Source organism: Saccostrea echinata, unplaced genomic scaffold, assembly GCF_033153115.1.
Source record: "Saccostrea echinata isolate AGI-Se365-2 ecotype Australia unplaced genomic scaffold, CSIRO_AGI_Sech_v1 ptg000011l, whole genome shotgun sequence".
In the NCBI taxonomy this organism is placed as follows: domain Eukaryota; kingdom Metazoa; phylum Mollusca; class Bivalvia; order Ostreida; family Ostreidae; genus Saccostrea; species Saccostrea echinata.
The window spans coordinates 3,500,056-3,526,892 of NW_026889760.1; the positions used below are offsets into that span (position 1 = coordinate 3,500,056).

The following is a 26,837-nucleotide window of genomic DNA, read 5'->3' on the forward strand; positions in this document are numbered from 1 at the left end:
GTTTCAATTCCAATATTTAAGTTTCTTAACATTTCCACTATTATACTCTCCAATAAAAAGATTGTCACTTTTATCAACACATAATCCACATGGATTCTCGAGATTACAGTTATCTATATAACGAAGGAACGCTCCATCCTGGTCTAGAATGTGGATGCAGTGGTTATAGAAGTCTGCTGTCAAGATCTGACTCCAACTGTCAGTTGTAATGCCACGGGGTATAAATGGTTTAATCTCTGTAGCAGAAGGATGGCCAGTGTATCTAAATCTGAATTTTCCAGTTTGATTAACCACAACTACAGCATCAGCTCCACTGTCAGCCACACAGATATCCAGGTTTCTGTTCTCAGTGATGTACTTAACTTTGTCATTTCCTGAATACAGAGATTTACCCTCATCATCAAACTGGATTGTTTGTTTTTCTGTGGAGCCTGAGTAACGGACAACTTTGGATTTTGTTTCATTATTGAACATGGCAACCAGGAGATCACCAGATGAGGTGACACAGAGTTTGCCGGGTCTCCAGTCCTGTAGTCTGATCACCTCCTCTGTCTGTCCATTCTTTACTTTATTCACAGTCCGATTCCTCCCATCAGAGTACACTAGATCCCCATCACTTGTCACTGTTATATCATTTGGTCGTTCTCCTGATCTTGTTTTGATAATTGAACCTTGAATATTGAAGCATTTTATATCACTGAGGTCTCCACAACTAGACTGAAGCTAGCAGCCAATAACAGCAGCCATTAAGCCCGTAGAAGCTAGCAGCCACTAAGGAAATTCATCAAAGGACTGAGAGTACTCTGACGCAATACTGTTTAATGCCTCATTTTCGACAATTTATAATTAATAATTAGATAATTAATGCAACACTTAATTATTAATTAATAATTCAAACACTTGGAGGCAGTTAAGCTCACCTGCATAAGGAAAATTATGCGGTTTCACAACAAACAAACAAACAAACAAAAAGAAGAAAATGTCACCATCTTTGACCGCTTAAGAATAAAACAGCATTGGATAGGTTAAGTACTTCCGGGAGAATCCCTTTTAGGCTCTTTTACGGGTCTCAGGAACATGATGGTGCCAACAGGCTAACCTGAAATTTGCTTACTCCTAAAATTTACATTGATAAGGGTTTGAAGGTAATTTAATCTATTTTAAGTTATGATCCTTGAAGTGTGCTTCGAACAATTACTGGCTCAAGGTAAAAGGGTCCACAGGGCTATTATATACGGCCATAAAATTTAGGCTGAAGTGGTACCACCAAGTGGTGCCAAGGGCAGGTTACATATTTCAAGCAGCTATTATACCTCTTATCTTATAAGTGTGCTTTAAATCATTACTGTGCAAGATAGAAAATTTCTAGGACTATCTTTCCCGCAATCGGTTTGAGGCTGTAACGGCACCACCAAGTGGTGCCAACGGTGGGGAACATCTTTCATGCTTTCATTTTTCAACCATCATTGACCACTAGAACAAACTAACACTAAACTGGAAAAAAGTTAAGGGCCTTAGGGAGTATCCTTTGTCAACTTTTTGACAGGTTCCAATGACTAGAAAAGGCCAGTTAGGTAAACTGAACTTTGTTGTTTTTAACATTGTCTATTGATATACAGATTAAAAGTCAGACGTTATACCCCTTATCTTTGAAGTGTGCTTCAAATCATTACTGGGGCAAGGTAGAGGGCCCCTAGGACTATCATTTCCCGCTATCAGAATGTTGCTGTAGTGGTACCACCAAGTGGTGCCATGGGTGGGGGACGTATTTCAAGCATTCATTTTGAAAGAATCTTTGACTACTAGAACAAAGTAACACTAGTGAAAGGTTAAGGACCTTAGGGAGAACCACTTGCCAGGTTTTGGAAGTGTCCCTAGGAAAGGAAGGGGCCAGTAAGCTAACCTGAAATTTGTTGTTTTTCACTTTGTGTTTTAATATACGGGTTAAAGGTCAGCTATTATACCTCTTATCTTTGAAGTGTGCTTCAAATCTTTATTGGGGTAAGGTAGAGGGTCCCTTGGACTATCATTTCCCGCTATCAGAATGTTGCTGTAGTGGTACCACCAAGTGGTGCCATGGGTGGGGCACGTATTTCAAGCATTCATATTGAAAGCATCTTTGGCTACCAGAACAAAGTAACACTAGTGAAAGGTTAAGGACCTTAGGGAGAACCACTTGCCAGGTTTTCGAAGGGTCGTGTTGAAGGAAAAGGGCCAGTAAGCTAACCTGAACTTTGTTGTTTTTCACTTTGTGTTTTAATATACGGGTTAAAGGTCAGCTATTATACCCCCTTAACTTTGAAGTGTGCTTCAAATCATTACTAGGGCAAGGTAGAGGGCCCCTAGGACTATCATTTCCCGCTATCAGAATGTTGCTGTAGTGGTACCACCAAGTGGTGCCATGGGTGGGGCACGTATTTCAAGCATTCATTTTGAAAGCATCTTTGGCTACTAGAACAAAGTAACACTAGTGAAAGGTTGAGGACCTTAGAGAGAACAACTTGCCAGGTTTCTGAAGGGTCCCGACAAAGAGAAAGGGCCAGTAAGCTAACCTGAAATTTGTTGTTTTTCGTTTGTGTTTTAATATACGGGTTAAAGGTCAGCTATTATACCCCTTATCTTTGAAGTGCGCTTCAAATCATTATTGGGGCAAGGTAGAGGGCCCCTAGGACTATCATTTCCTGCTATCAAAATGTTGCTGTAGTGGTACCACCAAGTGGTGCCATGGGTGGGGCACGTATTTCAAGCATTCATTTTGAAAGCACCTTTGGCTACTAGAACAAAGTAACACTAGTGAAAGGTTAAGGACCTTAGGGAGAACCACTTGCCAGGTTTTGGAAGTGTCCCTGGGAAAAGAAGGGGCCAGTTAGCTAACCTGAACTTTGTTGTTTTTCACTTTGTGTTTTAATATACGGGTTAAAGGTCAGTTAATATACCCCCTATCTTTGAAGTGTGCTTCAAATCATTACTGGGGCAAGGTAGAGGGCCCCTAGGACTATCATTTCCCGCTATCAGATTGTTGCTGTAGTGGTACCACCAAGTGGTGCCATGGGTGGGGCACGTATTTCAAGCATTCATTTTGAATGCATCTTTGCCTACTAGAACAAAGTAACACTAGTGAAAGGTTAAGGACCTTAGGGAGAACCACTTGCCAGGTTTTCGAAGGGTCCCGGGGAAGTAAAAGGGCCAGTAAGCTAACCTGAACTTTGTTGTTTTTCACTTTGTGTTTTAATATACGGGTTAAAGGTCAGCAATTATACCCCTTATCTTTGAACTGTGCTTCACATCATTACTAGGGCAAGGTAGAGGGCCCCTAGGACTATCATTTCCCGCTATCAGAATGTTGCTGTAGTGGTACCACCAAGTGGTGCCATGGGTGGGGCACGTATTTCAAGCATTCATTTTGAATGCATCTTTGCCTACTAGAACAAAGTAACACTAGTGAAAGGTTAAGGACCTTAGGGAGAACCACTTGCCAGGTTTTTGAAGTGTCCCTAGGAAAGGAAGGGGCCAGATAGCTAACCTGAACTTTGTTGTTTTTCACTTTGTGTTTTAATGTACGGGTTAAAAGGTCAGCCATTATACCCCCTATCTTTGAAGAGTGCTTCAAATCATTACTGGAACAAGGTAGAGGGCCCCTAGGACTATCATTTCCCGCTATCAGAATGTTGCTGTAGTGGTACCACCAAGTCTTGCCATGGGTGGGGGACGTATTTCAAGCATTCATTTTGAAAGCATCTTTGGCTACTAGAACAAAGTAACACTAGTGAAAGGTTGAGGACCTTAGGGAGAACCATTTGCCAGGTTTTCGAAGGGTCCTGTTGAAGAAAAAGGGCCAGTAAACTAACCTGAACTTTGTTGTTTTTCACTTTGTGTTTTAATATACGGGTTAAAGGTCAGCTATTATACCCCTTATCTTTGAAGTGTGCTTCACATCATAACTGGGGCAAGGTAGAGGGCCCCTAGGACTATCATTTCCCGCTATCAGAATGTTGCTGTAGTGGTACCACCAAGTGGTGCCATGGGTGGGGGCGTAATTCAAACTTTCATTTTCAAATCACCTTAGGCCCCTAGAAGAAACTAATACTGGTTGAGGATCATTGGAAACTTTTGGGTTCTCTCGGACTTGATGGGGGCCAGTTCAACTTTGTCGTTTATTTACATTGAATATTGAAACACGGATAAAGATCAGTTATATTTTTTTGATAGTGGATATGCATCATTCCTTAGTAGGGTATAGGAGGTGGCGTATCGGGCTATCATTTGCCGATCTCAGATTAAGAATTTAGGGGAACCACCTAGTTGTGCTTTGGTTGAAAGCCCTTTTTGAAGTATTTAATTTTCGCAATATTTGAACACCATAAGAAACCAATACAAGGGAAAGGTAAGGGATCATAGGGAGTATTCCTTTTCAGTTTTTGGAGGGTCTTTAAGATTGGACATTGCCAATATTCTGATAGAAACTATTTTTTTCTTGTTCAGTTTTTAAGAAAATTTAGGATTCGTCTATTATCCCATTATTTTTGAAGTGTGCATGAAAGCACTTTTGTGGCAGAATGGGGGGGGGGGGGGGGCTGGCTTATCATTTTCACTGTAGGGGTTCCGCCAAGTGGGTTGTTTCAAGCGTTTTTTTCTTCGCCATCTTTGAATAATGTAACAAACCAACACTAGGCAAGGGAAAGGGATCATAGAAAGTGCCCCTTGTTATGTTTTAAGAGAGTCTTTGAGACAATCATCTCATCCAAATATTGTCACATTTTAACATTACATTTTGAGATGAGGTTGTTCATTTACTCAGGTGACTTATTGCTATATGTTTTCGTCTGTTGTCATTTGTCGTCCATCGTATGTTATATTTAAACATATTCAGGTTTTTCTATGTGACCTTTATATCAATTTTAATCAATTTTCGTATATAGCATCTGTGAGTAAAAGGAGAGGAAAGTTGTGAATTTCATGTTCCTGGCTCTTTTGAGCCGAGTTATGCCAAAGACAAGATGTAGTTACGATATCGACAGATTATTTTTTCATAGTTTGCTACAATATTTCTTTTTTCTTGTTCGTATGTTACAATACTCAATATTTGCAAAGTTTTTCTTACTGTACGTATCCACGATATCGCATTGATATTGAATCATGATTATTCAATGGATGTTGGTTATCTCCCTCAATGTTATATTACCTGAATGCTATCATTTTCATAGTGTCGATATCATTTCGATGTCGATTCATGTCTGCTCAAGCATTTCAAACTGCTGTCCTTGCCATTGTGCATGTATGTCTTTGTTTAAATACTTTAAATTTAGGAAGATTGTACTTGCTATCGATATTGTCGATATCGACGATATCGTATGGATATCAAATCATTTTCGACATCATTCTTGTGGCTGTATTTCTTTATGCAACAGTTATGAGTACGTTCTTTCTGATTATTAAGTTTGTCCTAATGTCGATCTCGTACCGATATTGAACTATGATTCCGCAAACCATAATATTTTTACCAACGCTCACCCTTACACAAAACCTTACCCTAACCCCAACCTCCTTAAAAATAAAAACAACCCTTGCCCTTTATTTGTCATCCTTAATTTTATTTAGATATTTATACCTAGCTGCAATAATGTAATCATCTCCGATTTTTTGGGGGGGAGACGGCTACAACTCCTTAGGATCTCCGTAATGGTGCAAGTGCGGGAGTAATTCACTACCGCACAGTTTTTGGTTCAAATTATCAGAAAGTGGGTATTTTATTATCATATCTTACCTGAACTCATAAAATGTAGTTATGCAAGACATGAATTGGTCCAAAAATATTACGAACAATTCGTAGATCGGTTATTTTTCGTGTATGTCAACATCATAACTTGAATTTGTCCGCCATGTTTACTGACTTTGATCGATTTTATTTTGGAACAACCAATGAGAATTCTGGATCTACGGGAGCGGATCTATATTGGATTTCCCTTATTTTAAGCATAAATATTACGGTTTATGAAAAAATATCACATGGAATGCTTTTATTTATCGATGTTTAGTGATACCAAACAACACAAACATTTATCAACACCGACATTTACTTTATCAAGTGATTCTAAATATAAAGCGCAAGTCTCAGTACATCACGCGAGAACTGTCATGGCTGCTGAAGAGAACGACTGGTAAACACGCAGATTTACTTTACTTGGTTTTCGCGTATAATGGGCTATGTTGTTGATAGTGAATAAAAATTCTTATTGGAAGTAAGTTAAATGCAAAAACAGTTTATTTTGCCTGCAGACGCCCGTATCAAAAATATAAATTTGCACCATTATGGAGATGCAGTGGAATTGTAGCCCTCTCCTGAGAATATCATGTTAAAAAAAATCGGAAAGGGCTACATTATTGCAGCTAATTTATACCAAATAATGAATGCACATTGACATCATACTTGCGACCTTCTATAAATATGTTTCTTCCTCAATTTGGAAATAAATTGTACAGATCTGTATCGATATCGATGATATTGTCGATAGCAACGGTGTCGAAATAAAACTAAGTTTAATATTTATCCAGTATTTCCAATTCCATAGTAATGATCAGGATCGATAGCATTACAATATCGATGTTATATTGTCGATATCGACATAGAATTTGTTGGAACCTGAGGGGTGGGGTTCAAACTATCAAATTTAATGTAACTTTTAAAAGTCTTATTTACTCCTAGACATCAAGCAGTCAGACTTTAAGCATTTATAAGATATGAGAATTGCGAACAGTCAAAGCAAACAATACAAAATTGTTAGCAGAGCCACAAGGACCTCTGAAAACAGAGGAGGGACCAGGTACCTTAAATGAGTGAGCATCCCCTGTTGTCCGGTCACATCCGTTGTTTGCTCTTTGTCATTATCGGGAAACTGGAGAATTCAGTAGACAATTCAATGTAAAAGTAACGCACTTAACGAGAGATTGTAGTTGCAATCATAGCCCTTGTTTCAACCATAGAATTTGCAAAATATTGTGTGTAAACGAGATTCTTTATATCCTTGTATAATCAACTTATTCGTTAAATGCTTGCTTATTTTTTTTCCAATAAGCAATGATACCTCAAAAGCAAACTGTGAAATTCTTGGTCCTTAGATTTGGAGTTTTGATGTAAGAGTTGGGCTTTATAGATCATATAAGTAAAGTAATATTCTTTAAAGTCTTCTTCTCTCAGCTGTATATTTAGGAGACAAACTAAATGCACAGAAATGATAAGCAAGTGTGCCTCTTCCAAAATTTTGAATTAAGGCCTCTTGGTCATGGTTATTTTGTTAAGGTGGGGCTTTATTGGTCATACATGTATAGTGAAATTGCTTCAATTCTTTGAAAATCTTCTCTGTTCCTGTGTATTGAGTAGACAAACTAAGTGCATGGTTATGAAAAGAAACAAGGAAGGGTGACCTTTCCAAAATTCTGAAACTGGTCCAATGGATCAAGTGTTCTGGTTCTGAGCAGGGTACCATTGATCTTATGAGTAAACTGATAGAAGTCAGTTTCTTTTGTTTATTCAGTTATGATAATTAATCACTGTTAATACTGAAATTGATAGATCAATAAAAATAAAAAAAAAATTAATGTATACTCAACAAAAAAGTAACGGGTCATGGAATTAAGTCCACAATTATTTTTTAATACAAGAGTTTTGTTTTTAGAAATAATATTTATGTGGCTGTCGTACATACTGCTTTTTATTTGCACAAGTTCGATTACCGAGTAACCGAAACCATGTGCACATTTACAATATCCCCCTCCCAAAATGAGAAACGCTGTCAAAGGTCAAGTGAAAGAAATTTTGTGTAAGACTTTAATTTTCAACAAGAGGCCCATGGGCCACAACGCTCACCTGAGTAACTTTGGCCTTGCTGTTTTTCACCTGATCCCCCATCCCCTGTAGTACTTATTGTGGCCCCGCCCTACCCCCAGGGGTCATGATATGAACAATTAGAATCTACACTATCCCAGGATGCTTCCACATAAATTTCAGCTTTTCGGCCCAGTGGTTCTTGAGAAGAAGATTTTTTAATCACCCCACCCAATTTTTGTCTTTTCTTGATTATCTCCCCTTTGAAGGGGACTTGGCCCTTCATTTTAACATTTTAAACTCCCCTAACCCAAGGATTCTTTGTACCAGGTTTGGCTAAAATTGGCCCAGTGGTTCTTGAGAAGAAATTGAAAATGTGAAAAGTTTACAGACGGACGGACGACGGACAACGGGTGATCCGAAAAGCTCACTTGAGCTTTCAGCTAAATATTACTTTAGACTTTGAAATTTGACAATTGCTGACCTTAACTAATGACAGCATACCGCAGAGGCGACATATGGATGTACAGCACAACGGTTGTGCCAAAGGCATGTTGCAATTGGGTATGCTTAACGTCAACTGGTTCGACAGTTAAACGTCAGCCAAAGCGTATCAAGGAGGTAAAGGGAAAGGTCCCAGAACACAGGAGAGGGGGGGGGGGGGGTGCAACAAAGACTGAAGTGACAGGCCAAAAAGTACGACAGCCCGTCAGGAGTGTGAAATTTGCTCTTGGCAAAACGCATCGGTTCATATCTGCCGAAATCTTGAATAGAAAGTATAGGAATGATCATGGGTTGCAAAAACCCACTCAGACGTTAAAAATAGGATACCTGCAGCAAAGAGCTAGTTTCATTTTTTGCATAAAATGGCCCTGTCCTTATATCAATTAATTGACTATCACCTTCTGTCCCATTTCATATATCAATATAGCAATTTCTATTTTTTAGAAATTCTCAGGGCTAAAAAGGGCCCTAAGTGGCTCTGGCTCTTTGCATGTTTACAAGCCAGCATATCCGTCCATGTTTGACTGTAATATCTCGCAATGCTTGTCTTGAGTTAGTAATAACCATGAACATTGGCAATTACGAGACCGATTCTGTTCACATATGAATCCAAGTTTTGTGTGGACTTCCATATGGTCGGCGCCAAAAGAATTAACAGTACAATAACTATTGTGTTGCTAAGCATAACCGCTTTCTGTCATGGTTTGGAGTGGGTTATGTTCCGATAGATTACGGAACAGTATTTCATTCGGAATGGTCCGTTAACTGGTCTTAAATACAGGATGAGATTTTCCACAACATTGTTTGTCCTTTTACAGCTGCTACTAGTTTTGGTCAAGATTTTGATCTCATGGATAATAACGCAATACCAAACAGGGCTCGAGTTGTTGAACAATATATTTCTAATGAAACAATTGAACGAATGCAATGACCTTCATGTTTGCCAGACTTAAACCCAGTAGAACAAACTGGGGATGTCCTTCAGCGATGTGTACGGCTGATGTGCCTCCAACAAATGTACAGGAATTGGAAAATGCTCTCTTTGAAGAACTAATCAAGATCCCATTGTAAATGATTAGAACTCTTATTCGGAGTTCTCTGAGGCATTGTCATGCTGTTGTATTAGCGCTTGGTAGTCACACAAAATATTGAAGCATCTGCACAACGAATTTGATCAAATCTTATGACATTTAAAATCTCTATAATTTGCACTTTCATACTGGATTTATGAGACTGTACACTAGAAAACAATCGAATACTTAATAAAATTCATTTTTTATACCCACACTTTCTAAATGAAATATATGGAGACAACGAACAGTATTCAAGCTCAAAAGTCCATTAAACATTACAAAATAGGAGCAGAGCAAACACGGACCTCCAAAACATCAGAGGTGGGATCAGGTGCATGGAGGAGTGAGCATCCCCTGCCGACTGGTCACACCCGCCGTGTGCTCCTTGTCATGATCGGGAAATAACGGAAAAATCCGTCGACAATTCAGTGTGTAAATAATGGCCTAACAATTAGTATGAAAAACGTCAGTCAGTATTTGACTCAGTGATAAATTGTATTTGCTGACAAGGTCATTGTATCGACCATAGAGCTTGGGAAATAATGACTTTAAACGAGACTGCTGATATTCTTGTTTCATCAACTTGTTTGTCAGTAATTTACCTCGTTTTAGAAATTGTATATACGTAGATCATGCTCTTGCGTATCGAATCAAGTGAGAGATATAAACCCCGTATGCAGGTGATGAAGGTATATTGCTGCATAAGTAAGGGAAGTTGACGATTGAAAAGTTAAAGTCATCACGTTTATCAGAAAGCTTGGTTGTTAGATTACCATTAACGTCTTTTCAAGTAAAATATCCAAATATGAAACAGATGTGTCAGACTCTGTGGTATCTTTTATCTCAAGCTCACCGGGATATATCGTATCGACATAAGAATGGAAATAACCATTGTTAATTGACAATACGTCGTCGATATATCTAAATGTCGAGTTGAAGGCCACGTCAAGTGTTCTCTTCTTTTCATGTATAAGATTTTGGACAAATTCTGCTTCATATGAATATAAAAAAGGTCTGCTAATAACGGGGCGCAATTCGTACCCATGGGAATTCCATCTTGTACAACAAAATAAGACGAGCTAATAGCTGTAAGCTCGCAACATAGAGAATATTAATTGTCTTTGACAAAATACATTGTCTTACTCTTTGACTTATATCCGAAAGCATACAGCTTAATTTATCGTGGAGAATGGTTGTGTATGAAGTTGAAAAGTTTTTAAGCTGTTGATTTTGGTAAATTCTTGTGATTTCAAATTTTCATAAAGTTCCTTAGAATTTTTATGTATCCACATCTGATTTACACCATTTCTCGAATATATTGTTGCACAGTACTCTTGAAGTTTCTCCTTCACTACTGTTAATATCTTAGTGAGGAGTAAAGAAAGAGGCTTGGTTGAACATTTACTGGAACCCGCTATGTATCTTTGTTTGTAAGGATTTTTGTGAAGTTTCGGAATCCAATATAGATATGGTAATTCAAATTCATTTTGGTTGTTTGCAATATTAAAAATATTCAAAACTGACATGATTTTGAAGAATGTCTTCTTTAGAAAAGGAACTATGAGTATAATTTGGATTACCACTTGTAGAATTAAATCCAAGTTCCTCTAAAATACATTTAATATAATGAGCCTTACAAACAAAGACAATGTTGTTACCTGAGCTGTCAGCAGGGACCAGTACGTACTAATCATATAATTTATCTATTTCTTTTTTCACTTCTGGATTATTGAATACAGAAGGATAGATGGTTCTCATATTGCGCCTCAATCTTTTAATGCGCGATTTTAACATACATCTGATACATTTAATCCATTCTGACAAAGTGTCAAGGTGTTCTTTTTCATATCTGGCCCATCGCCTGGCGTAATCCTCTACAGAATCCATAATATTTAAGAAATTTCGACGCCAGTTGAAGGATCGGGGTTCCCTATATTTAGGAACTTTTAAAATTAATTATCTAAGGTCCTCATTATTAACTATATTTACGTCACCAGTAATAACGTGTCCAGCAGGACTATTTATAGGGTGAAGAAGAACATGAACACGGTGGAGGATTATGTTTCAGATATTCGATATCCAGGTCCTGTACAGTTTTCTTGTAATGTTGTTACCCTATTCCGTTCGTCTGTCTGTCACATTTGCTTCTTCCTCAAACTCCTCTTATATTTTACGCAGTAACCAATCAGTCTTTTGGAATATGATAGGCGGTGTCCTGAAGGTTTGCAATAAGGCTTTGAAATTTTTAATTTTACCCTTATCACCTGCATATGGTGTTTATGTCTCTCAGTTGATTCGATACGCAACAGCATGCTCTACGTATGAACAATTTCTAAAACGAGGCAAGCTATTGACAAACAAGTTGACGAAACAAGGGTATCAACAGTGTCGTTTGAAGTCATCTTTTCGCAAGTTTTTAGGTCGATACAATGACCTTGTCAGCACATACAACCTATTATTGAGTCAAATGCTGACTGACGTTTCTCATACTAATTGTTATGATATTATTTATACACTGAACTGTCTGCGGATTTATCTGGTTTTTGTTTCCGATCATGACAAGGAGCAGACGACGGATGTGACCGGTCGGGAGAGGATGCTTACTCCTCCATGGCACCTGAGCCCACCTCTAATTTTTGAGGTCCGCGTTTGCTCTGCTTCAAATTTGTATCGTTTCATTGGACTTCTGAGATTGAATACCGTTTTATCTTCATATTTCATTCTACTAAAACATCGTTCTCAGAACTCCTCTTACATTTAAAATAGTATCCTAATCATCTTTTGGAACATGATTGGTGGTGTCCTGTATATGAGCATTCAGGTTTCTGAATTTTCATTTTTACCCTGGGGTCAAATGGAGGTAAAAATGCAAAAAATTCCTGGTTCCTAGAACTCCTCTTACATTTTACACAGTAGCCTAATCATCTTATGGAAGATGATTGATGGTGTCCCGTAGATGTGCAATAAGGTTTTGGAATTTTCATTTTTACCCTTAGGGTCATATGGGGTCGAAAAATGACCTTTTATACAAAGAGCCCCTGGTTCCCAGAACCCCTCTTACATTTTTAGCTCACCTGAGCCGAAGGCTCAAGTGAACTTCTCTGATCAAAATTTGTCCGTTGTCTGTCGTCGTTGTCGTTGGCGTTGTCGTAAACTTTTCACATTTTCATCTTCTTCTCCAGAACTACTGGACCAATTTCAATCAAACTTGGCACAAAGTATCCTTGGGTAAAGGGGATTAATGGCATTATTGAAAAATCTTCTTCTCAAGAACCAATGGGCCAGGAAAGATGAAACTCATATGGAATTAGTGTCAGATAGTGTAGATTGAAGTTTGTTCAAATCATGAACCCCGGGGGTAGGGTGGGGCCACAATGGACAATCAAAGTTTTACATAGGAATATATAGGAAACATCTTCAGAAATCTTTTTCTCAAGAACAGCAAAACTATGATTGGTCATATTTATATGGAAGCATTCTCAGGTGGTGTAGATTCAAGTTTGTTCAAATCATGATCCCCGGGGTAGGGTGGGACCACAATGGTCGATCAAAGTTTAACATAGGAGTATATAGGAAATATCTTCTTCTCAAGAACAGCAAAGCTATAATTGGTCAAATATATATGGAAGCATCTGCAGGTGGTATAGATTCAAATTTGTTCAAATCATGACCCCTGGAGGTAGGGTGGGGCCACAATGGAAGATCAAAGTTTTCATAAAGTATATAGGAAAAATCTTCAAAAATCTTCTTCTCAAGAACAGCAAAGCTATGATTGGTCAAAATCATGTGGAAGCATCCTCAGGTGGTGTAGATTCAAGTTTGTTCAAATGATGACCCCCGGGTAAGGGTGGGACCACAATGAACGATCAAAGTTTTACATAGGAATATATAGGAAAAATCTTTTGTCATATATATATGGAAGCATCCTCAGATAGTGTAGATTCAAGTTTATTCAAATCATGACCTCCTGCGGTAGGGTGGGGCCACAATAAAAGTTCAAACTTGTAGAGAAAAAAGTCACAGTCAAAAAATTATGTAAGCATCCTGAGTTAGTGTAGATCTTAATTTGTTCAAATCATATCCCCACTCCCTTTTAGGGGTAGGTTGGGACCACTTATGCATTTAAGCTTTTCAATACTAAACTGATTTTTGCTTTTTTCCTAGCCACAGTGCTCAAGTGAGCGATGTGGCCGCTGGGCCTCTTGTACACAGTAGCCTAATCATCTTATGGAAAATGGAGGGTGGTGTCCTGTAGATGTGCAATAATGTTTTGGAGTTTTCATTTTCACCCTGGGGGTCAAATAGGGATTCATGAATCCACCTATAACATGTATAAATTCAAGGTTGTCTCGAATCATCGGATATCTCAAACTTTAATAGTGGCCCCATCTAGTTTGAGATAATGAGGTTTGACTGTATCTACCTTACTAACCATGACAACACTGTTCAACTAAATCTCTTTAAAGAAGATTAACAGAATAATGTATCTTAGTATAATCTACTTGTACAGTCTCATTCAAATTAGATAAAACGGTAGGAGGAGTAGTGCTTTGTAAAAACAATTTTGATTCCATAATATGTAATGAAGCTATCGCAATAAGTTTCCATTGCTCTTGCCAAGTGGGTCTTGAAAAGTTTGTATTTCTTATACGTTCCATTATAAAACTTTAATTGCCTCTTATGGCTCCACTCTATCCCTGGGGGTCATGTGTGGACAAATTAAATCTACACTATGTTATGAAGCTTTCATATAAATCAAACTTTTCTGACTCAGTGGTTCTTGAGAATAAGACTTTTGAAATTTTCAGTCATCTTATATCTCCTTAAAATGAGCTTTACCCTTATTTGAACAAACTTAAATCCCCTTTACCCAAGGAAACTTTTAGGCAATTTTGTTTAAACTGGTCCAGCAGTTCTTGGGAAGATAATATTGTAAAAATTTTACGCCAAAGACAACAACAACAACAACAGAGATTATAATCAGAAATAAAAGTTTATTTGATCCGTCAGATCAAATGAGCTAAAAATAAAGGCTGGTGGTGGTTGGGGTGGGGGGTGGGGGTGGGGTGGAACACTTGCCTAACAAAATACTCAATATAAAGCTGTTCCCAAAATTTTGCATTCATAGGGTGAGTTTATGTTAGCAAACTTTTCCAAAGTGCCATGATATTTGGTTCTTGTCGAAGGGAGGGACCAAATCAACGTGAGGGAATGGTTTAACAACATACAAAATATAACGTTTTACAATAGAAATTAACCCTTTGTTTCTCTATATATTTTATCACACCTCTAGTGTGTTTCTTGTTATTTTGATTAGAATAATGATGATTAATTGCTGCCTAGTCCAATTTTGTACAGGCCCATATAGTAATTATGGTATTTGTACCCTGTTTACCCGTTTACCGGTCTGCAACAAGTCTGGTGAGGGTCTATGTGAGTAATTTTCGAACATAATTTGGTTCATTTTTGCATACTCAAAATATGAAAACAGTCATGTATTTTGTAATGGATTTAAGCCTTGAACTCAGTTGTAGTTTTCTTTGTGACCTGGATGGAAGGAAAAATGAAAAAGAAATTTATTTGCAGAGGTTTTCTATAAACGTGACAACCATCCTAGAAAATAAATGTTTCATCCAGGTAGGGCAAACGAGAGAAAAAAATAAACCCTGGACAAGGATTGTACACAAAGAGTTTACTGACTTTGACCTTTCATCTATAAAAATTAGAAAGAACGTTTGCTCTAGACAAGTATATGTTTATGCAAAGAGATTTTCTTACCTTCACCTTTCATCTAGAAAATTGGCTCAATGTCACCGCAAACCCTCTACCCGAGAGGACTCTAAGTATAAAGTATGAGCTCAAAAGAGCCAAGCGGGGAGAAAATATGCTCTGAACAAGGATTATACACAAGGAGGTTTTCTTTACCTTGACATTTGTTTGAAAAAAATGGCTCAAGTCCTTGAACACCCTTCGCCAATGGATACTCTGTGAGTAAAGTTTGAGCCAGGTAAGGCCAAGGAGAGAGAAGACATACTCTGAACAAAGTTTTCTTATGCAAAGCTATTTTCTGACGTTGATCTTTCATCTAAAAAATTGATTCAAGGTCACTGCATACCCTCTACCCAAGGACGATATATTGTTTGAAAGAGTTAAATATCAGCAATTATCAACCTTGCCTTTGAATAGTGCATTCAACCAAGACTGAGGCAAAATAGGGCTATCGTTTCCCACTGTCACATTTGGGTTGTAGGGGTGCCATTAAGTAGTGTTAAGGTTTGGGACCAAATTGTTAGCAATTTTCTCTTTGTCATCTTTGGACAACATTTAAAATAGCACTGCTATGGGTAAGTATTCTTATTTAGTATATCTTGTCAACTTTTTGAGGGATCTCCGGCTCTCTAGCCCTGGAAGGGACCAGTAGACTAAACCAAACTTTTTTTACATTGCATTGTGAGATGAAGTTAAAGAAAGACTACTACCTCCCTTACCTTTGAAGTGTAAAAACAACAAAGTTCAGGTTAGCTTACTGGCCCTTTTCCTTCAACAGGACACTTCCAAAACCTGGCAAGTGGTTTTCCCTAAGGTCCTTAACCTTTCACTAGTGTTACTTTGTTCTAGTAGCCAAAGATGCTTTCAAAAAGAATGCTTGAAATACGTACCCCACCCATGGCACCACTTGGTGGTACCACTACAGCAACATTCTGATAGCAGGAAATGATAGTCCTAGGGGCCCTCTACATTGCCCCAGTAATGATTTGAAGCACACATCAAAGATAAAGGGTATATTAACTGACCTTTAACCCGTATATTAAAACACAAAGTGAGAAACAACAAAGTTCAGGTTAGCTAACTGGCCCCTTCTTTTCCCAGGGACACTTCCAAAACCTGGCAAGTGGTTCTCCCTAAGGTCCTTAACCTTTCACTAGTGTTACTTTGTTCTAGTAGTCAAAGATGCATTCAAAATGAATGCTTGAAATACGTCCCCCACTCATGGCACCACTTGGTGGTACCACTACAGCAACATTCTGATAGCGGGAAATGATAGTCCTAGGGGCCCTCTACCTTGCCCTAGTAATGATTTGAAGCACACTTCAAAGAAAAGGGGTATAATAGCTTACCTTTAACCCGTATATTAAAACACAAAGTGAAAAACAACAAAGTTCAGGTTAGCTTACTGGCTCTTTTGCTTCCCCGGGACCCTTCGAAAACCTGGCAAGTGATTCTCCCTAAGGTCCTTGACCTTTCACTAGTGTTACTTTGTTCTAGTAACCAAAGATGCTTTCAAAAAGAATGCTTGAAATACGTACCCCACCCATGGCACCACTTGGTGGTACCACTACAGCAACATTCTGATAGCAGGAAATGATAGTCCTAGGGGCCCTCTACATTGCCCCAGTAATGATTTGAAGCACACATCAAAGATAAAGGGTATATTAACTGACCTTTAACCCGTATATTAAAACACAAAGTGAGAAACAACAAAGTTCAGGTTAGCTAACTGGCCCCTTCTTTTCCCAGGGACACTTCCAAAACCTGGCAAGTGGTTCTCCCTAAGGTCCTTAACCTTTCACTAGTGTTACTTTGTTCTAGTAGTCAAAGATGCATTCAAAATGAATGCTTGAAATACGTCCCCCACTCATGGCACCACTTGGTGGTACCACTACAGCAACATTCTGATAGCGGGAAATGATAGTCCTAGGGGCCCTCTACCTTGCCCTAGTAATGATTTGAAGCACACTTCAAAGAAAAGGGGTATAATAGCTGACCTTTAACCCGTATATTAAAACACAAAGTGAAAAACATCAAAGTTCAGGTTAGCTTACTGGCTCTTTTACTTCCCCGGGACCCTTCGAAAACCTGGCAAGTGATTCTCCCTAAGGTCCTTGACCTTTCACTAGTGTTACTTTGTTCTAGTAACCAAAGATGCTTTCAAAAAGAATGCTTGAAATACGTGCCCCACCCATGGCACCACTTGGTGGTACCACTACAGCAACAATCTGATAGCGGGAAATGATAGTCCTAGGGGCCCTCTACCTTGCCCCAGTAATGATTTGAAGCACACTTCAAAGATAAAGGGTATATTAACTGACCTTTAACCCGTATATTAAAACAAAAAGTGAAAAACAACAAAGTTCAGGTTAGCTTACTGGCCCTTTTTCTTCAACACGACCCTTCGAAAACCTGGCAAGTGGTTCTCCCTAAGGTCCTTAACCTTTCACGAGTGTTACTTTGTTCTAGTAGCCAAAGATGCTTTCAAAATGAATGCTTGAAATACGTCCCCCACTCATGGCACCACTTGGTGGTACCACTACAGCAACATTCTGATAGGGGGAAATGATAGTCCAAGGGGCCCTCTACCTTGCCCCAGTAATGATTTGAAGCACACTTCAAAGAAAAGGGGTATAATAGCTGACCTTTAACCCGTATATTAAAACACAAAGTGAAAAACAACAAAGTTCAGGTTAGCTTACTGGCCCTTTTTCTTCAACACGACCCTTCGAAAACCTGGCAAGTGGTTCTCCCTAAGGTCCTTAACCTTTCACTAGTGTTACTTTGTTCTGGTAGCCAAAGATGCTTTCAATATGAATGCTTGAAATACGTGCCCCACCCATGGCACCACTTGGTGGTACCACTACAACAACATTCTGATAGCACGAAATGATAGTCCAAGGGACCCTCTACCTTGCCCCAATAATGATTTGAAGCACACTTCAAAGATAAGAGGTATAATAGCTGACCTTTAACCCGTATATTAAAACACAAACGAAAAACAACAAATTTCAGGTTAGCTTACTGGCCCTTTCTCTTTGTCGGGACCCTTCAGAAACCTGGCAAGTTGTTCTCTCTAAGGTCCTCAACCTTTCACTAGTGTTACTTTGTTCTAGTAGCCAAAGATGCTTTCAAAATGAATGCTTGAAATACGTGCCCCACCCATGGCACCACTTGGTGGTACCACTACAGCAACATTCTGATAGCGGGAAATGATAGTCCAAGGGACCCTCTACCTTGCCCCAATAATGATTTGAAGCACACTTCAAAGATAAGAGGTATAATAGCTGACCTTTAACCCGTATATTAAAACACAAAGTGAAAAACAACAAATTTCAGGTTAGCTTACTGGCCCCTTCCTTTCCTAGGGACACTTCCAAAACCTGGCAAGTGGTTCTCCCTAAGGTCCTTAACCTTTCACTAGTGTTACTTTGTTCTAGTAGTCAAAGATTCTTTCAAAATGAATGCTTGAAATACGTCCCCCACCCATGGCACCACTTGGTGGTACCACTACAGCAACATTCTGATAGCGGGAAATGATAGTCCTAGGGGCCCTCTACCTTGCCCCAGTAATGATTTGAAGCACACTTCAAAGATAAGGGGTATAACGTCTGACTTTTAATCTGTATATCAATAGACAATGTGAAAAACAACAAAGTTCAGGTTACCTAACTGGCCTTTTCTAGTCATTGGAACCTGTCAAAAAGTTGACAAAGGATACTCCCTAAGGCCCTTAACTTTTTTCCAGTTTAGTGTTAGTTTGTTCTAGTGGTCAATGATGGTTGAAAAATGAAAGCATGAAAGATGTTCCCCACCGTTGGCACCACTTGGTGGTGCCGTTACAGCCTCAAACCGATTGCGGGAAAGATAGTCCTAGAAATTTTCTATCTTGCACAGTAATGATTTAAAGCACACTTATAAGATAAGAGGTATAATAGCTGCTTGAAATATGTAACCTGCCCTTGGCACCACTTGGTGGTACCACTTCAGCCTAAATTTTATGGCCGTATATAATAGCCCTGTGGACCCTTTTACCTTGAGCCAGTAATTGTTCGAAGCACACTTCAAGGATCATAACTTAAAATAGATTAAATTACCTTCAAACCCTTATCAATGTAAATTTTAGGAGTAAGCAAATTTCAGGTTAGCCTGTTGGCACCATCATGTTCCTGAGACCCGTAAAAGAGCCTAAAAGGGATTCTCCCGGAAGTACTTAACCTATCCAATGCTGTTTTATTCTTAAGCGGTCAAAGATGGTGACATTTTCTTCTTTTTGTTTGTTTGTTTGTTTGTTGTGAAACCGCATAATTTTCCTTATGCAGGTGAGCTTAACTGCCTCCAAGTGTTTGAATTATTAATCAATAATTAAGTGTTGCATTAATTATCTAATTATTAATTATAAATTGTCGAAAATGAGGCATTAAACAGTATTGCGTCAGAGTACTCTCAGTCCTTTGATGAATTTCCTTAGTGGCTGCTAGCTTCTACGGGCTTAATGGCTGCTGTTATTGGCTGCTAGCTTCAGTCTAGTGTCTCCACATGTCCAGATTTCTTCTTCACTGAGACAGGTAACAGAGCGGAGGTTTCTATACCCAGTATTTATAGTAGTGAGAAGTTCTGGTTCTACAAAGTAATCTCTGGTTAGTATCTCTAGATTCTTCAGTTTGTAACCATCCTTTTCTGTTGTAGTAGAAAATGGTGTCAGAGACCCAAACAACTTGTAAAAATGGTCTGTATCTATTGTTTTTGGAGTGAACGTTGGCAGTGATACTTGAACTTTAGGTGGAAGATTGCTGAATTCTTTGTTTTTAGAACTGTATTCAATGGTCCTGTACACTTCATTTGATTCTTGAATTCTATCTAGGTTAACAAGTATTTGTTTGATATGATATTGAATCTGTTTGATTTCATCCAATTGTTTTTTTTCAGAATGCTCACATGTTTTGTTTTTGCCTCTTCAATTTCCCTTTTCATTTTATTGACAATGGTGTCGATTTCTTTGTGCCATTCTTCTCCTTGTTTTGTAACTGCTTTTGCAAGTTTTTCATATTTTCCAGCCAGGGTTGCTATCTGAGTTTGTAATTTTGTTGATATTTCATCATACGTTGGAGAAATTATCTTTTCTAATTCATCAATATCTTTTCTAATGACTTCTTTCTTTGACGTATAGATATCAGAAAGAGTTGAAATGGTATGACCCTTATGTGTATCTGATATAATACACAAAGAACACACAGAAGTGTTGCATTCTTTGCATTGAAATTTATGTCTTTTAGTTTGATGTGTTGCACACTTTGGATAAATCGGGGTTAATTTTCTTTGATCGAATGGGACCACTTTATGTTTGTCATATTCATCAGAAATGTGTTCTCCAATACAGGGTTTACAAAGGTTGACATGACAGAAATCACAGTACATTTGTACTATGGCAACCTCACAAAGGTCACATCTCATCAAATCCTGGGCACTGTTGCTAAGATCCATGTTGAATCTAAAAAAAAAATCAATGACGTACCAGTGTTACTGAAGAATTTAATCTGTAACCGAGTTTATCTGATTAGTTTCTCGTTAGATCTGTCCTTGAAAATTCATTTGTGTACTCAGTAAAAAAAACATAAATTTCATCATCTTTTCAAACGAAAAATTTATAACATAATTTTATATTGATTACTGTTTCAAACATTAATCATGTTTATATCATATCAAAACATAGGTAATCAGAGATTACAGAGCTCACCTCAACGAATGTTGTCTTTAAGTAAGGCAAAGTCCCACACTAAACTAATAATCTAGGAGTGTGCATCCCTAGATGCAACATTTATGCAATTTTGGTCTGATAGGGCTTGCAGTTACTTGGGAATAGACTTATCTGAAAACTTAAAACTAGTCACTCATTCAGAAAATGTAAGTCAAATCCAGCATCTGAAGCAAGTTTTGAGATTGTTCGTCCCTTGATGCATCATCCATGCAAGTTTGGTTTAGATAGGCCTTATAGTTACTTGGAAATGAGATCTGCTCCAAAAACTTTAATCTGGTTACTCATCCGGAAAATGTAGGTCAGATCCAGCATCCGAAGCAAGTCCAGTAGTGTGAGTCCTTAAATGTATCATCCCCATGCAAGTTTGGTCAATATAGGGTTTATAGTTACTTGGAAATGTCATCTGCTCCAAAAACTTTAACCTGGTTACTCATCCGGAAAATGTAGGTCAGATCCAGCATCCGAAGCAAGTCCAGTAGTGTGCATCCTTAGATGTATCATTCATGCAAGTTTAGTCAATATAGGATTTATAATTACTTGGAAATGAGATCTGCTCCAATAACTTTAACCTGGTTACTCATCCGGAAAATGTAGGTCAGATCCAGCATCTGAAGCAAGTCCAGTATTGTAGATCCTTATATGTATCATCCATGCAAGTTTGGTCAATATAAGGTTTATAGATACTTGGAAATGACATCTGCTCCAAAAACTTTAACCTGGTCACTCATTCGGAAAATATAGGTCAGATTCAGCATCTGAAGCAAGTCCAGTAGTGTGCATCCTTAAATGTATCATCAATGCAAGCTTGGTCAATATAGGGCTTATAGTTACTTGGAAATGAGATCTACTCCAAAAACCTTAACCTAGTCACTCATCCGAAAAATGTAGGTCAGATCCAGCATCCGAAGCAAGTTCAGTAGTGTGCATCCTTAGATGTATCATCCATGCAAGTTTGGTCAATATAGGGCTTATAGTTACTTGGAAATGAGACCTGCTCCAAAAACTTTAACCTGCTCCAAAAACTTTAACCTGCTCCAAAAACATTAACCTGGTCATTCTTTAGCTGAAATTGCAACATCTGAAACCTTGACTGGTACAATGAAACACACTAGAAGCATCCTCCATGCATCTCTGACTAATATAGGCTATAGAAGTACTTGAAAAGAAAACTGCTCCAAAAACCTTAACCTGGGACGCCGACGCCGAGGGTATTACATAAGCTCCCCCAACTTCGTTGAGGTGAGCTAAAAATGTATTTAAAAAATAGGAATGTAAAAGAATTTGTTTTCTGCTATGATAGATAACGGATGCGAGCTCTTGAGATAAAAATAAACATAGATGCTGTCCAAAAGGGTTAAACTTTTCACTTGTACGGCTCCAAGAAGATTCGTCATTCACATGCATATATGTTTTAACTTGTTTATCAGAAGATATACTTGGTTAGGATGAAGGAGCAACCAGTATTATTTAACTGACCAAAGGGCAGTCGTGGGTATAAATTAATAAATTTTAAGATGATTTTACGAAAGATGAAAAAATAAAGAGTGGTGGAGGACAGAATAATGTCAATTTAAATTCAAGTGAAAATTCACAGTCATTATTGCAAATTGTGAAGAAAAAGGCTGATATTGTAAGGCGTGTAAGGGGGGGGGGGGGTATAAATGCGGCGCGGACAGACATGGTCAGGAGTGTGAGCTGCACTGTGTCTGTCTCTTGTTCAGTTGTTGCATTTTATAATAATAAGATACTTCTGTAGACTTGCGCTTTTTTGTAAAATGATTAAATTTGCAGATGGCTCATTTTATTTACAGGTTAATATATTTACATGTATATTATAATTAGTAATGTTCATTATAATAATTAGTATATTGTATACTGCATAACTATCTCTTGTAATTATAAATATTAAAACTAGATTGTTCAGTTGAATAAAGGAGTGATGAGCTGGACTGTGTCTGTCTCTTGCTGCATTTATACAGGTTGAGTAACAGCACCAATTCCCATAACCTGTGAGACGCTCTAGTCAAGAAGGTCATTGAGTATTGGAGGGTTAAGATCAAGATGGGAGAGTAATTTTGAATAAATGAAAATAAAAAGGAAAAATTGGTCAATATTACGTGACAGTACTATTTTATCTAGTTTTTAATTGTAAAAAGAGAACTCTCCACTGCGCCTGCGTCCTTTTTTAAAATTATCAAGTGCGATGATGCCCACATTAGGCCCTGCACTGTATAGGAAGAAGAAGAAGCAAGGAACGTTAAAGCTGACATGAACTCTTAAAATGTGATACTTTCCGCCATATTTCTTTCAGATTCACTTATTTTACCGGCTATATAAACCCTGGTGCCTTTTTTACACTTGAGTGATTTTCTAGCCTGGCTGTCGGCATGTGCACATTTCCGATAGCAAAGTTTTGGAACACGCCATGAACTGACCGAAAACATGTAGGCCTGTACACATCTCCGATAAAGCAGTTTTGGAACATGCAATAAATCCAACAATCCTACCAAAACTAGGAATTTTACTGAAAACTGGATAGGAGTATATAAATTTTGAATAATTTTGATGCAATGCATAAAAAATCAAAAACGGCAAATGCATGTTTGATATACAATACATATATATTTGAACAATAAAGAAGCTACCACATACATCCTTAATTTACACACACTGAACAATTTGTTTCTGTAGACATTTTTCAAATCAGGACCCTTTTACGCGTCATAAATTACAAAAAACGATTGATACAATTACCAACAAGCACAGACATAATTATGTGTATATAAAATAATCTACAGTACATGTTTTTGTATATATTGAAGTTGAGTAAGTATTACACTATTAGTATATATGAAAGTAACATTGATAATTGAAATAGTTCTACCGTGTACCCAAATGTAAAGTGGTGTGATTCAACAATCCTCGCGCGCATTGCCAAAGATATTACGAGGCGATGCAAAAGTACTAATTATTACATTACATAATTTTTTTTTAACAACTACACATATTTATATGTTCTGGATATTTAAAGAAATTTTGTGATGTGACTGAATGATTAAAATTGGTTGTGTGCATGTGTATTATTTCTTTAAATATTGTAATCAATAGTCAAAGTTTATAGGGAAGGAAACAATGTGCCCCTGACAGTATCCACCCCCCACCCACACCCCTTTTTTTTTTTTTTTTTTTTTTTTTTTTTGGATATTGGTTTTTTTTTTTTCTTGTCTAAAAAATTTCTGGTAGGAACCCTCTGTGCTCTTCAGAGGTATAAAAAAACAAAACAAAAAAACTGACTTCGTTTCCTCTGGAAAGTACATGAGAAGGATCCACATGTTTCCATTCCCTTGAAATATACTTTTCACAATTGTTTTGTTCCCTTTTCGTTTGGGTGTGTAGGTTTTTTTCTTCTTTTCTTTTCCTTTTTTTTTTTTTTTGGCCTTGTCAAAAAAAGGAGACAATTTTTTCAGCAGGTTTGATCCACCCTGCCCCAGAAAAATTCCTTGATCTACCCTTATAAGACTATATCATTTCCCAAGATTTTTACTACATCGGATTTTATATGCATTATTGCTATTACATGTATGGATGCTTACACATGTGAGAGAGAGAGAGTATACTTGTATTGAAAATGCAAAAAATATTTATCCATAATCTTGCGGTTTAGGTTTCAAGTAATCCTTAAGCTATCTTTTAAGATTTTTTCAAAATACAAGAAATTAAATAGGTACCAAATTTAAGACTGCCTGCGGAAACTCTTCAATCTGGAAAGACTTCCTATACATGCATATAAAACAGGCATGTAGCACCGTTTCTCAAAATGTGTGTATGCGAGGGGGAGCGGGGGGGGGGGGCAGTAAAATGATTGACAAGCAAAAGAAAAACTTTAGGCACTTAAAAATTGGGGGAAGTGAAGATGGAAAACAGGCATTTAAAAAAAATCCGTAGTCAGGGGAGGGACGGATTCCATTCATACTATCATTTTCGGCGGAAAAATATTTGAGTACAATGTACAAAAATGTTGGATGAGAGTTGGGGGGGGGGTGGTCTTAAAATTAAAAAATCCCTCCAAAATCAAACGTAAAAGACAGGCCTGTAGAACGCGTGGGCGGCGGATGCCCCCTCTTTTTCGAGCATAAGTATGAAATACACACTCAAAGGCTGATCTCCTCCACTTTTTGTTGCACTTTAGTCAAATCCTCGAAAAAGTTGCTCCCCCCCCCCCCGCCCCATCACCGCCACGAAAAAGGATTTTGGAGATTTCTCATATTTTATTTTTTTTATTTATTTTTTTATTATTATTATTAAAATTTATATTATTAATTTTTTTTGCTTGTCAAAGATTTTTCAGCTAAAGTGTCAATTATTTCTTAGATGCTACGTGCCTGAAAGACACTCTGAGAAAAGGGAGTATTCCCCCCCTCCCCCCCTCCCGCTCCACGTGTGTGTATATTTGTTAATTTGTGTTCTGGTTAAATGCTCATGTCGTGTTCTAATTCATTTTTTACACCAAATTACTCAGTTTAGTTTTTAGATAATAATCAATCATACTTTTTTTAATGATTTCTTCTTTTTTTTTTTACCCATTTGCGCAAATATTAATTCCCTTTTTCACTTTTGATATTTTCCCTAACCCATATCTGATCAGCATCGAGTGCTAGACTGTACGATGAAGTATCAACGTGTTTACTGTTGAGTATTTATGGGGTTTATTACTTATTTGTGATGCATATTTCAATAAATGGAATACAAGGTGTAAATTATTCGGCATGTGCACATCTTCGAATGCGTACAGTGGTCTATTTCCAGGTATGAATAAGTTTACAGTGTTCGACGTGTTCTCTCGATATGCATCAATTGCATTTGAATGCATATGGACATGCATAGGAAATACGCTGGTGGTTTGTTCCATTCTTACGATAGATACTTGCAAATTATTTGTACGAGTTTTACTGTGTATTATTTCAAGTTTATTGTACATATATTGGTACGCTTTAAAAAAAACACGCGCAACTATGTTTTTTCTTCCAAACTTGCATTTATATTATTCAAAACGATAATTATTCATAAATATCGTTATGTCTGTTTTATCTGTTCTGGTTTTAAAATGTTTTCATCAATTCATGTGTTCCCAAATACTTTACAATCGGAGATGTGCAGGCGTCGATAGCCAAACCAAAAATTCACTCAAGTGCAACAAGGGCACTGGGGTATATATTGTTACAGTAAGACAAGGTATCTGAAAGAAATATGGCGGAATAGTTGGTATGAAACAAGTCGTTCATTGATGCAAATGTTGCGTTTTTTAGAATTCATGTCAGCTTTAACTGACCTCTTTGACTGGTACCCTGACATTGGTTAACGAGCACAAGCGCCCTGAAAAAACACCAATTTCCTAGCGACAAGCCACTTTAATCAATAACAGAGAACCAGTGCTAAGGTCACTCTGACTAAGCACAGAGTATTTAAGAGTTGTCCTCTATAGGCGTACAATGATCCTAGCACAGGAGTCGGCAGTTTTATCCATAAAACAACGTAAACAACAACCAGTGAGCTTCGCGAGCGAAGCGACAGGAATGCAACGCGTTTTTGGCGAATTCTGCTCTGGCGCTTTATTTAATAAAACTAACAACAACACGCGGTATAAATCATGTCAGTCGATGTTTCTAACCTGATTTTTGGTCCGACTTCCCTCTCAATTGCCGTACTAGACGCTTAAATCCAACGTTAACGACATCTCGAAAAGAATCAGTCGCCATGAGGGTCTGCGTGACGTCACGTCATTCGCTACTGAAGCATTTCGTGTTGAATTTTATATGTAAATTATTTAGAAATATATATATAACGTCTACTCATTAAGTTTTGCAATTTTGTTGAAAAAGTAAAATTATTGATTAGCGGGAAAAAGCTTTTA

At 37.8% G+C, this 26,837-nt stretch overlaps 1 protein-coding gene and 1 pseudogene across 1 annotated transcript in view; both read right to left on the reverse strand.

Annotated features, from left to right (window-relative positions):
- Positions 1-21,211, reverse strand: LOC133184814 (E3 ubiquitin-protein ligase TRIM36-like; annotated as a pseudogene).
- The window catches only part of LOC133184815 (uncharacterized oxidoreductase YjmC-like), a 16,533-nt gene continuing 10,235 nt past the window's right edge, over positions 20,540-26,837 (reverse strand). The window contains exon 12 of the mRNA XM_061319895.1: positions 20,540-20,659. Coding sequence (XP_061175879.1) covers positions 20,642-20,659 — 18 coding nt within the window. The 3' untranslated portion in view covers positions 20,540-20,641. The remainder of the gene's footprint in view (positions 20,660-26,837) is intronic.